Here is a 12190-nt window from a genome sequence, read left to right as displayed (position 1 = left end):
CCCTTCCCCGCCCCGCCCCCACCCGTCTCCACGCTGGCCCCGCCTCCCTCCCCCCCACTCCGTCTCCAGGTGTACTCATCTTTACAGCCCCCAGGAAGCTCAGAGCAGTGAGCGGTTCCTTACCCCGAACTGAAACTATTCCTAACCGACCGAGGGGCTCTGTGTCTACACTGTTGGCACAAACCTCGTGGTTCATGCTGAACGCCTGCTTTCCTGCTGGGTGCCTGGATTTTGGAGGTGCCGGGCAGCGTGCCCACGTGACCGACCCAGCCCAGGCACGGAGTCTCTAAGGCGCTTCCCTGGAGGAGCACGCCTCGTGTTTCCACACTTCCTTGCTGGGGGAAGAGCACGTTCTGCGAGACCTTCCGGGAATTTCCGAGGGAACATAAGGAATCAGCACCCGGATTCCTCCTGACCGCCCCCTCCCAACCTTGGAATGCGCCCGTGCATATCCGTAGTGCGCCCTAGACCCTTGCACACAACCCTACTCCCAGTCCTGCGAGCCTCCTAGCAAGTCCGCGGAGCTGGGGTGGTCTCGGGAACCCCACACACCTGCCCTCCCTCTTGGCAAATGGAGGAACCACTTCTTCTTGCCGGCTCGGAAGCATTTCCAGTGTTTGCAGAGCTGAGCCCCAGTCTCCATCCATGTCTCCACTCCCCCGTAAGTACATCTGGAACTCTCCAGAACTCGTTTGCCCGCGTGCCTGGAATCTTTCCGTTGTCTACATTCTCGGGAAAGAATTCAGTTTCCACAGCAAACGTGTCTGCGGTCAGGGCCTCTGTCCCCACGCGTTCACATCTTCCGTGCAAAACATGCTTGTGAGCTCTCCTGGACCCCTACGCCCTCATGTGGACTGCCCCTCCTGTGTGCCCTCAGCCAGAGGCCCACGTGTCCACATACAGAAGCTTCCTCGCCTCCTCTTCCCACACAGGATGCTGCCCCGTCCTGTGTTTCTCCCTGAGAAACCGCAGCCCCAGTCTTGAGGGACGCCGTGGCCTGCGAAGGAAGAGTGTAGTAGAGTGTAGCAGAAGCTGGCCTGGTCCTCCCGGCTCCCAGGAGCCCAGACACGGGGCACCGGGGGTGCTGGGCCATGAGATCCTGGGGCTTCCAGGTGTGGAACGCCACGTCCCACATGGCGGCAAAAACTGCAACTGCTCCCTGGAGTCTCACCCACTCCATGATCTGGCACACACACGCTGGAGCCCATCCCCGGCCTCTGCGGGAAACTCTGGGCTGTGTACCCCAAGGTGCGGTCTGCAGGACATGCGGGCCTGTGGTTCCTGAAACGTTTGCTCAACACGCCTTCCCGCCCCGTCCTCGGCAAGTCACATTCAGCAGTGCATGCAACCGGCACCCTGCACACACACTGGGAGAAGCGAAGTAACAACCAGACAGCAGACGGGAGGCTCGGAGCCGTTAGGATTTGTGGGCTGGCTGGAATGGCCACCTGCTCCTCCGCACTGCTCCCCGTCCCCCTCTGACCGCCCCTTTCACAAAACCTGACTCCCAGGATTCACTTTGCAAAAACCTTCCCTTCGGTGGGATGCGTTTTGCAACCCTGTTATTGGGGTCACCTGAGCAGGTTCTATCATCTCCCATCCCCAGGAGCTTCCGTGGGGCACGCTCACCCAGCTGCTGGTCCAGCTCCCAGCTCAGATGCCAGAAGGCCACGCTGGGCCCCAGCAAGGCCCACAGCTGCTCCTGGATGAGTCAACCCCTCCGTGGTGCAGAGAGCGTGGCTTCCTCCACCAGCATGTACACAGCTTTCGGCTGCATGCAGGAAGGGCCTCTCCGGGCTGCTGTGCCCGCTGCAGCCACGGGCACCCTGGCCTGTGTCTCCACCCACCACCCCACCTCCCCTATTCCTTACATCTTGTGAGAACAGGGTCTTCTTGAAGCTCCCTCTGACTCACCAGCTGGTTGAAATGATTTAGAAAACTAAATAGAATAGCAACCCGATGTCTGTCCTCACCCCTCCTGATCCCCCACACCTGTTCCTGATGGGCTGCAGCAAGGCCCATGTTCTTCACCTATGAGCCCCTGATGGGTAAGAATAGGCCCACCTGGGCAGCCTGACCCAACCTTAGCAGCCTTTCTGAGAGTGGGGCCCAGGTGTCTCTGGAACAGGGCTGTGTATACTCTTTGAAGCAAGAGCACCTGTGTGCGTACGTCAGGCGATGCTACCTGTCCTTGTCAGGAGCTGCAGGGTTGGGCTGGCAGGAGAGAGCGAGGGGCCACGGCTGTGCAGGTCACCGGTCTGAGTGGCCTTTGCTGGAACCTTCCACCAAACTGCTGGGTTGCAACCTGCCAAGGAAGAGGATGGACGTCCCGCTGCCGTGTGAAATTCGCCCCATGCCCAGGTGAGGAAGCAGGAGAATAAAGCCCTGGGGTGAGGGAGGGAGGGGCCGACTGGCCATCCACTGTGCGCTGAAGGTGCCCACGTACTTAGGCCTTGCTTGTCCTTACTGGTTTGGTTTTGCTGCGAGCTATTTCCTGTGTTTCAGATTCCTGCACAAAGTCTGTGTGGTCTGACTGTGAGGGTGGCTGGGCTCCAGCAGGGGCGGACACCACTGGGCTCAGCCAGCAGTCAGCCCCTCGCGGGGCCCTGCGGCTTTCTCCCGAGGAGCTCCTTGCCTGGGTGCCTGCTGGCCTCCCGGGAGGAAGCCCCCTCCCTCCCTCTCCCCCCCGCCCCCCCATCCCTTTGTCTGATCAGCTTCAGAATTCTGCTCCTAGCATAGCGGAGGTCCCAGCCGGCTTTTCATCACTGTAAGTACCGGGCTCTTGATCAGCTCTGTGAATGGTGACATTGAAGGTCTTCCCCGGAGAGACTCGGTGCCCCCACCCCCACACGTACGGGGTGCAAGAACCTGCGCGGTCGCGATGCCGCCTGCGCGCTTCGGGACAGGACCCTTCAGCAGTCTGGTGCGAGGCCACTGCTCCGGGATTTCTGGCGGTCCAATGCTGATGGGGGGTTCTGTAATCCATCTGCCTTGAATGAGACCCTCGCTCCCAGCAGCCAGCAGAACAGGGTCTGTGCGAGTTTCCTGCAGCTTGCTGTAATATGTTTCCACAAGCTGGGGGTTTGTCTGCCCTTTCAGTTCTGGGGCCCGAAGTCTGCGGCCTGGGCGGGGGGGCGGGGCCTCCGCGGCCCGGGGGGGTGCGGCCTCCGCCGGCTGGGCGGGGCCGGGGCCTCCGCGAGCGGGGGGGCGGGGCTTCCGCGGCTCGGGCGGGGGCAGCGGCTGTGGTCCTGCGGGTGGTTCCAAAGTTGGGCCGGGGGCGGGGGGGGGTGTCCCACCTGCGTCTCCAGCTTCTGGTGGTTGCTAGCTTGCCTTGCCTCGTAGATGCCTTACTCTGGCTTCTGGCTCTGTCATTCCAGGGTCTTCTGCCCTGCATTTTCTCTGTCCTCCCCTTTTCCTCCTCTTACTAAGCAAACCTGTCATTAGATTAGGGCCCACCCTATTCCAGTGGGACCTTAACTTGGTCATGGCTGCTAGGAACCTAATGCAAATGAGGACATGCTCATAGGTACTAGGGGTTAGGATGTGAACATTATCGTTTGGGGAACACAATTCAGCCCCAAACAGGACCCGTGAAGTCCTTGGCATGCGATTGCACAGGTATGGTGCAGAATTCGGTCTGAAACTGCTTTGTTTGGACGCTGTGGTCTCTGACCCTACATTGCACCTTCTCCCTGCGATCTTCCGGGAAGCTCTTCTGGTTAGTAATCGAGTTGACAGTCACTCCTGAAGGCAGTTAACTTCCCGTGAGGTCCCTTCACAGCCTCACGGAGACTTTCTGTGACTTGAGGTCGTAAGCTGCAGAATCCAGGTCTGACTTGCCTTTCCTCATTTGGGAGGGGGGCGATGGGCCAACGCATCTCGTTCCAGGCCATGCTGCCACAATCTGAGGGATGACCATATTGTTAATATTTTACTAGTAGTGTGCCTGTGGGAAAAACGCAGGGGAAGAGAAGATGTCCTAGGCCATGAACCATAGAAATTCTAGGGTCAGGAGTGACCTCGGGAAGTGTCGAGTTGAACCGGATGGAACCGCATCAGAGTCCTTCCCCATCAGGGACCTGTACGCTATTCTTCTCCCACTGGGGACCCCGTATTTTGCATTTTTTTTTAAGATTTTATTTACTTATTTGACAGAGACACAGCGAGAGAGGGAACACAAGCAGGGGGAATGGGAGAGGGAGAAGCAGGCTTCCCGCTGAGCGGGGAGCCCAACGCGGGGCTCGATCCCAGGACCCCGGGATCATGACCTGAGCCGAAGGCAGACGCCTAACGACTGAGCCACCCAGGCGCCCCGGGACCCCGTATTTTGAAGTATTGTGACTATGCAACTGAATTCATTAAAGCTTTTAAAGTTTCCAGGGGTGCCTAGGTGGCTCAGTCCATTAAGCACCTGACTTTAGCTCAGGTCATGGTCTCAAGCCCTATATGCGGGGTGTGTGGGGGGGTGTCCATGCTCATCGGAGAGTCTGCTTTTCCCTGTCCCTCTGCTCATGCTCTATCTCAAAATCTTAAAAAAAGAGAAGAAGTTAAAAAATAAAGTTTCTATATTAAAAAAGTATAATGCTAACCTGGCCTTTAAACTAGTTTGGGGGCAACCCATCTGGCTCAGGAGAGCATGCGACTCTTGATCTCAGGTTGTGAGTTTGAGCCCCATGTTGGGTGTAGAGTTTACTTAAACATCTTATAAAAATATAAAAAATATTTTTAAAACCCTATTTTTAATTGTAGCAGAAAACACAGAATAGAGAATTTAGCCTCTTAATTTTTAAGCATGCAGTTCCATAGTAACTATATTCTGTTTTGTGCAACAGATCTCTAGAACTTCTTCATGTTGCAACACTGAGACTCTGGACCCATTGAACAACTCCCAGCCCGTCTTCCCAGCCCCTGGCATTTCACTTCCATGAATTTGACTCCTCTAGACACTTCATATAAGTGGAATCATATGATATTTGTCCTTTTGTGACTCCCTTAATTCACTCATAATATCCTCAAGGGTCATTCATGTTGTAAGAGGACAGGATTTCTTTCTTTCTTTTCTTTTCTTTTCTTTTTTTAAGACTGAATAATATTTCGTTGTATGTATATACCACATTTTCTTTATCCATTCCTCTATCCAGGACGTGTGGGCTGTTCCCATCTCTTGCCTATTGTGAATAATGTTGCAGTGAACATGGGCGTTCAAATAGCTCTTTGAGATCCTGCTGGCTTTTTTTTTTTTTTTTTTTTTTAAGAGAGCATGACCTGAGCTGAAATCCAGAGTTGAATGCTTAACCAACTGAGCTACCCAGGTGCCCAAGATTTTTATTTTTCTAAAAATCTCTACACCCAATGTGGGGTTCAAATTCACAACCCCGAGATCAAGAGTTGCATGCTCCACCAAGTGAGGCAGCCAGGTGCTCCTGAGATCCTGCTTTCAGTTCTTTTGGAAATGTGTTCAGAAGCAAGATCGCTGGGTCAGATGGTAGGTCTATTTTTAGTTTTCTGAGGAACATCCATGCTGTTTTCCAGAGTGGCTGCACCAGTTTGCATTCCTACCAGCACAGGACAAGGCTTTAAATCTCTCCACACACTCACCAATGCTGGTTGTTTCCTCTTTTTTGATAGTGGCCATCCTAATGGGTGTGAGGTGGTATTTCATTGTGCTTCCAGTGTGCATTTCTCTAACAATTAGAGATGCTGAGCGTATTTTCATCATACATCCATTGGCCATCTGTGTGTCTCTTTGGAGAAATGTCTGTTCAGGTCTACCTATCAAGTAGGTCACTTGTTTTCATTGTTGAGTTGTAGGAGTTCTTTGTATATTCTGAATATCAACCCCTTATCAGAAATAGGATTTGCAATTATTTTCTCCTATAGGTCTCCTTTTCACTCTATGGATTCCTTTGTGCAGAAGCTTTTAAGTGTGTAGTCCCATTTGTGTATTTTTGCTTTTGCTGCTTGTGCTTATTTGCCCTTATAATAACCTGAGATGAAGAGCAGGTGTTACGGCCCCAAGTCCATCACATTCATCTGAAAGCAAAGGCATGGACTTATCAGTGAGCACAGAATGTCCTGGATCAAGCATAAACATAGACTTTTCCTGAGAATTTTTGTTTATGTTTATTTTTTTTTATTTTTATAAAATAAAAATTTATTTTTTTATATTTATTTTTTAAAAGATTTTATTTATTTATTTGACAGAGAGGCACAGAGAGAGAGGGAACACAAGCAGGGGGAGTGGGAGAGGGAGAAGCAGGCTTCCCACTGATCAGGGAGCCTGATATGGGACTCAATCCCAGGACCCTGAGATCATGACCTGAGCCGAAGGCAGACGCTTAACGACTGAGCCACACTAGGTGTCCCTGTTAATGTTTATTTTAACTCAATGACAAACTTTCAAAAAGCCATAACATGGTACAAAGAATTCTTACATATCATCCATTCACAATGCTCAAATGTTAGCATTTTATATTAGTTTTATCCTGGATCAGAGCAAAGCGAAGGAGAGAGCACTCTTTCTGTGGGAATTAGTTTCCTATGGCTGCAATAACTAACTAAACTGGATGGCTTACAACTACAGAAATCTATCCTCTTCCAGTTCTGGAGACCAGAAGTCTGAGATCCAGGCGGGGCAGGGCCGTGCTCCCTCCAGAGGCTCCAGGTCCTTCCTGCCTCTTCCAGCTTCCGGGGCTGGAAGGTGTCCCTAGGCTGGTGGCTGCATCCCTCCCATCTCCTCCATCTTTACGTGGCTTCTCCTCTGTGTCTGTGTCTCTCTTCTGTCTCTTGTAAGGACATTTGTCATTGGATTTCGGGCCATGCTCATCCAGGATGGTGTCAGCTCAAAATCCTTCATTTGTTGTATCTGCAAAGAACCCTTTCCCAAATAAGGTCACTTTCACATGTTCTGGGGGACACATCTTTTGGGGGCCACCATTCAGCCCACTATTTGTGTATAAAATAACCCTTTCATCCTAGGAGATGAGTAATGTCTTCTATGACCTGGTGCTGAGAGCAATATTGTGGGCATGAGGGTACGGGGACACTCAAAGCAGCTGAGATGAGAGGGACCCAAGGCCTGGCTCCGTCAGAAAGGGGGTTCATCCACCATGAGAACAGTTACAGCATCCTTCCCATGGGTGCCAAGTACAGAATGAGTCACCCTGGAAAGCTGGTTCTTGTGGAATTTTTTGATTTATAACCTCATGTAGGTTAACCTGGGTGGCTCAGTCAGTTAAGCATCTGCCTTCGGCTCAGGTCATGATCCCAGGGTCCTGGGATCGAGCCCCGCATCGGGCTCCCTGCTCCACGGGAAGCCTACTTCTCCCTCTCCCACTCCCCCCTGCTTGTGTTCCTTCTCTCGCTGTGTCTCTCTCTGTCAAATAAATAAATAAAATCTTAAAAAAAAAAACAAAAACCTTATGTAACCGATAATTGCAGGTTTACAGCCATGGATTTGCTGACACATACTAACAGCAGTGTCCCTTTAGGCTCCGTGAGACTGCAACAGGAATGGTGCAAACAGGGAAGGTTTGGGCAATTCAGAAAGTTGGTTGCCAAGGGAACGGAGCAGGTTTGTGAGGGTTGTCAAGGAAACTTGTGCCCCTCAGCAGGGAAGGCAGAGGTGGGCGGGACCTGAACTCCAGGCGATCCTTTCAAAGGGGTCCCTGCTTTCAAGCCCCATTTACCTGAGTGATGCTCCGCAAGGTTCTGATTTCAGCGTGGGCTCTGGCTTCGGAAAAGTCTTACGAAGTCTTATTTTTCTGTAAGAGTCTTGGAGGAGTTGGCAAAGCTCCTTTGATTTTAGGGCAACAGTCTGTTACTGCCACGTGGCTGGGGTGTCCCCGCACACCAGGGCTGAAAGATTCAGGCCACGTGTTTGTCACGTGAGTCCAAGGCCAGTGGGTCTCAGGGGCCCAGGCTCTGTCCATTTGGTTTCTCTTTCCTCCTTGTGGGTGGAGGGTCCCTGCCAGCAGGGAGTGGGGCTGCAGGAGCCAGACCCCTTGTTCTAAGACCCTCCTCCATCCCGCTACGTCCCCCTGGTAACATCTTGAGCCGAGGCACCCACACTGCCAGACGAGGGTAGACTGGGAAGGGCAGTGTAGACATGGGCGGGAAAAAGAACTGAGAACGGGGCCTGGCGGGGAGGCTCTGCCATGGTGGGGTTGCCGGGGGGCCACAGTGGGGTTGCCAGGATGCTCATGCACAGTCTCTGGGTCCCTACACTAGGTGAATTACACATTCATATGGACTCTGATGTTGCCGTGTTCTGGAAATCCTAGAGGAGGTGGCTCGCATGGCTTGCTACGCTATGGAGGTGGCCACAGCAGAGTTGTGTGGTTTGGTCTAGAGATGCACATGCACAGAGAAAATCGGCAAGAATAACACCATGTTGTGGGAATGTGGATGGGTGCTTTGAACATGAATGCGGTGGTGGTATGCCCCAAATCTCTTCTATTGCTTTTTAATTTTTTTAATTTTTTAAAATATTTTATTTATTTAACAGACAGAGAGGGAACAGAAGCACGGGGAGCGGGAGAGGGAGAAGGAGGCTTCCCATGGAGCAGGGAGCCCGATGCGGGGCTTGACCCCAGGACCCCGGGACCACGACCCAAGCCGAAGGCAGACGCTTAATGACTGAGCCACCCAGGCATCCCTATTGCTTGTTTAAAACACACCTGTGTATTGGAAGCTTTTGTGTGTCATTGAACAACTGAACTAACGCAGTTGCTGTGGGGCTGGGCTTGGCAGATGCAGGTGTCGTGGGGTACGCACCGTCGTGTCTGTGCCCCCGCTGAGTGCAGTCACCCCTCGGTGCACAGTCTGGGTGCTTGTAACACTTTGAGACCTGCGCTCAGGTGAACGCAGCTGTAAGGAGAGCGGTTTCAGTGAGTGGGAGTGAGGCTGCTGATGCATTTGTCGCTTTGCTGATTCCTCCCTCTGCCTCCCCAGGAAGCTGTGAGTAGAACAGCCATGTTCACATCATTTGAACAATACGAACAAGCAAATCCGCCATAATCATGGATGCATGGAAGGGAAGGGCCCATGCCGTGTCTACCACGAACCAGAGCTTGGTGAGGCCAAAAGATGCTGACAGGCCCCAGGGGCCACTTCGGGGTCTGCCTCCCCAAAGGGAGATTCCTAGTCAGGGACCAGGCACCCCGAGGCTGGTCAGAAGGGATGGTGGCCACTCAGGGCAGAGCACACTCTTGCACTTAGATCCAGGATGAGTCTGGATGTCTTGGTGGCTACAGAGCAGGAATCTGCTCCTGGGGCTTGGGCAGCAGGATAGGGAGTTTCCAGCAAATGAACTTGGATGACAATCCAGAGCACAGGGTTGGAAGGGCAGCTGGGCCTGAGACCCCGCCAAGGTGAGGGTGCCCTGGGGACTGGGCGGCACAGTCCAACAAGGCCGAGAAGTCGGTGCAGCTTGCACACGATGCTTTCCCCAGTTCTTTCTGGAATGGGTCTGGAAGCCAGCTCCACATCCTGATGGCATTGCCTACCTGGGAGAACAAGATTTTCCCTGCTCAAGGGCTGAAATCTATTCCCCTTCACCTGCTGATGGGGGAGGGGTTTGAGAATCAGCATGGAGACATGGTTGGGACTGTGGCTTGGCCACTTACCAGCCTGTGATGCAGGGTATCCACGTCATCCCTTGGGGCCTCCATTGCCACACCACAAACAAAGTGTGTATATGAATGTCCCGGTCCAAGGATTGCTGTGACGGCCGGTGTGACCATTGACACAGAGTACTTGCTACACAGAAGGTGCTCATGGCATTGGGCACCTGCTGCATGCAAACCAGGAGGGAAGGGAGCCAGAGCCCTGCTCCCCTCCACGATCCTGTCCCTGGGGTCCCGGTAACTCATGCACAAGGTCAATAGGCAGCAGGTTCTGTCGGGTCTGAGACCTGATTTTTTTCATGGCATGTTCCCGCGGCCATAACAAATAACCCAGACTGGCTGGTTTAGACAATAGGCATTCATTTCTCAGGGTTCTGGAGGATGGATGTGCAAAATCCAGGTGTGGGCAGGGCTGGTTCCTCCTGAGGCTTCTCTCCTGGCTGTGTAGACCCTGGGTTCTCCCTGTGTCCTCACATGGTCGTCCCTCTGTGCATGTCTGTGTCCTCATCCCCTCTTCTTATAAGGACCCCGGTGGTATCAGATAAGGGCCCACCCTAATTTCATTTCACCTTAACCACCTCTTTTAAGACCCCATCTCCAACTACAGTCCCGTTCTGAGGTCCTGGGGCTGAGGATTTCAACATATGGATTTTGGGGAGCATGGTGTACCCCATAACATCCTGCTTAGGAACTAACATGTGCCTTGGTCCTTCCTTCCCCCAAGTCCCATGGGGGTGAGGCAATGGCCAAAGGAAACAGCACACATGCACTGTTTGTATCTCAGCTGGGGACCAGTCTTTGAGCTCTTTGATGAAGCAGCAAAGGAGCCAGCCCCCTCCTGGGGTATCAGGCTGCATCAGCTGACCCCTGGGGTGCCCATGTGCCCAGCACAACACAAGTGCTCATTGTCAGGAAAGGCAGGAGCGGACAGAGCCTCAGTGAGGGTGTCTGGGGTTCTCAGCAACAGGCGCCTCTCCCAAAAGACACTTTAGCAAGCACAGGGCACCTTTGGGTGGAGTCACAAGTGGTCTCTTTTGTGCCTGGAAAGATCCCCCTGGGGCTGGATGTGAGATGCGCCATGTGGCCGGGAGCCTCATCTGGGCTCTATGCAGGAATCAGGCCCGAGACTGGGGCTTGGGGCCAGGTTGTGCCATGTGTGGGAATTAGCGTGGGGACTGGTGATAGCCTTTGGCTGTGTACACGTCACAGATGTTACTGGGCACAAGGAAAGTGGGGAGAGCAGGACAGTCCCGAGTATTGGGGCTCAGCAACTAGGGTATGGAGAGCAGCAGAGATCAGTCCTTGGAGCCCAGGTTTACTCTTAAGTCCAGATCATGATTCTGTGGTTGGATAGATGCATCTGTCTGGGGGAGAGGAGAAAGGTCATATTGGAGTCGCCGGGCAATGAAGAAATTCTGGTCGGGGTATGACGGTTATATGCAGACCCTGTGCAGGTGATTGTCGCCCTGAAGGAAACAGCTCAGACCCACAGATAGGAACTGTCACTGAAGCTTTGTCATCGATCCAGAAACCTCAGGTCCCTGAGCACAGCCCCCCTGTTGTCTAGTCAGGGTGGGTGGGCACTCTGTTTTCAATGTGCGCGGCTGAAAAAGAGCTGTATTTGGCATCATGGAGGAATTAGCTGCAGCAGGAGCTCTGCCCGTGGATGGTGCAATCCCCACATGCAGCAGGAGCTCTGCCTGCAGACTCGGCAATCCCCACACAGGCTGAATGTGCTGTGAGCTCCATGGTTACGGCTTTGGAGCTGGTAACTGCTTGCTTCCCAGAAGGAAGGGCCTCTGCTCCTGCAGCTAACAGGCAGGGCTCAGGGGCTGTGGGCTTTAGCTGCCCAGCAGAGCCCAGCCTCTGGTCCACCCTCCGCCAGGCCAGCACTTTGCACACAGCCTGCTTCCAAGTCCCCTAACGTAACCAGCACGTGTGCACTCCTTTCCCAGGTGCAGCAAGACCTCTGGCAAGGGTTGGGGAGAACTCTAGCCTGCAGGGACAGGATTTCTGGGACTCAGTGTCCCATTCTTCCTCCCTCTGCTAGGACGCCTGCGGGACAGACGAATCAGGGCTATTTGGGGGGTACTACGTGGAGGCCCTTAGGGTAAACGCTTAGGAAAATTCACGTTTCCAGAGAGATGGCACAAGTATATCCTGACTCTCAGGGATGTGGGGGGACCCGCTGTGAATGAGCAATGCTAACAGAGGATGGCGGCAGCAGGTGTTAGCCCGCACGTAGGTGGGCTTTCCAACACAGGTTCCGAGTCAGCAGGAGCGCGCCTCCCCTACAGGTGTCCGGGAGCCAGGAGCACCGAGCGTGTAGGAGCGCGCCTCCCCTGCAGGTGTCCGGGAGCCGGGAGCACCGAGCGTGCAGGAGCGCGCTTCCCCTGCAGGTGTCCGGGAGCCGGGAGCACCGAGCGTGCAGGAGCGCGCTTCCCCTGCAGGTGTCCGGGAGCCGGGAGCACCGAGCGTGCAGGAGCGCGCTTCCCCTGCAGGTGTCCGGGAGCCGGGAGCACCGAGCGTGCAGGAGCGCGCTTCCCCTGCAGGTGTCCGGGAGC

At 53.8% G+C, this 12190-nt stretch overlaps 1 protein-coding gene across 1 annotated transcript in view; it reads left to right on the top strand.

Moving 5' to 3' along the window:
- Positions 1-2881: 2881 nt before the first annotated feature.
- The window catches only part of LOC116623714 (translation initiation factor IF-2-like), a 10708-nt gene continuing 1399 nt past the window's right edge, over positions 2882-12190 (top strand). Inside the window, exons 1-2 of the mRNA XM_032391083.1 lie at positions 2882-2923; positions 11956-12178. Coding sequence (XP_032246974.1) covers positions 2882-2923; positions 11956-12178 — 265 coding nt within the window. The remainder of the gene's footprint in view (positions 2924-11955; positions 12179-12190) is intronic.

The sequence above is a fragment of the Phoca vitulina genome, unplaced genomic scaffold, assembly GCF_004348235.1.
Source record: "Phoca vitulina isolate PV1807 unplaced genomic scaffold, GSC_HSeal_1.0 scaffold60, whole genome shotgun sequence".
NCBI lineage: Eukaryota > Metazoa > Chordata > Mammalia > Carnivora > Phocidae > Phoca > Phoca vitulina.
This window is presented reverse-complemented; position numbering and strand designations above follow the sequence as displayed.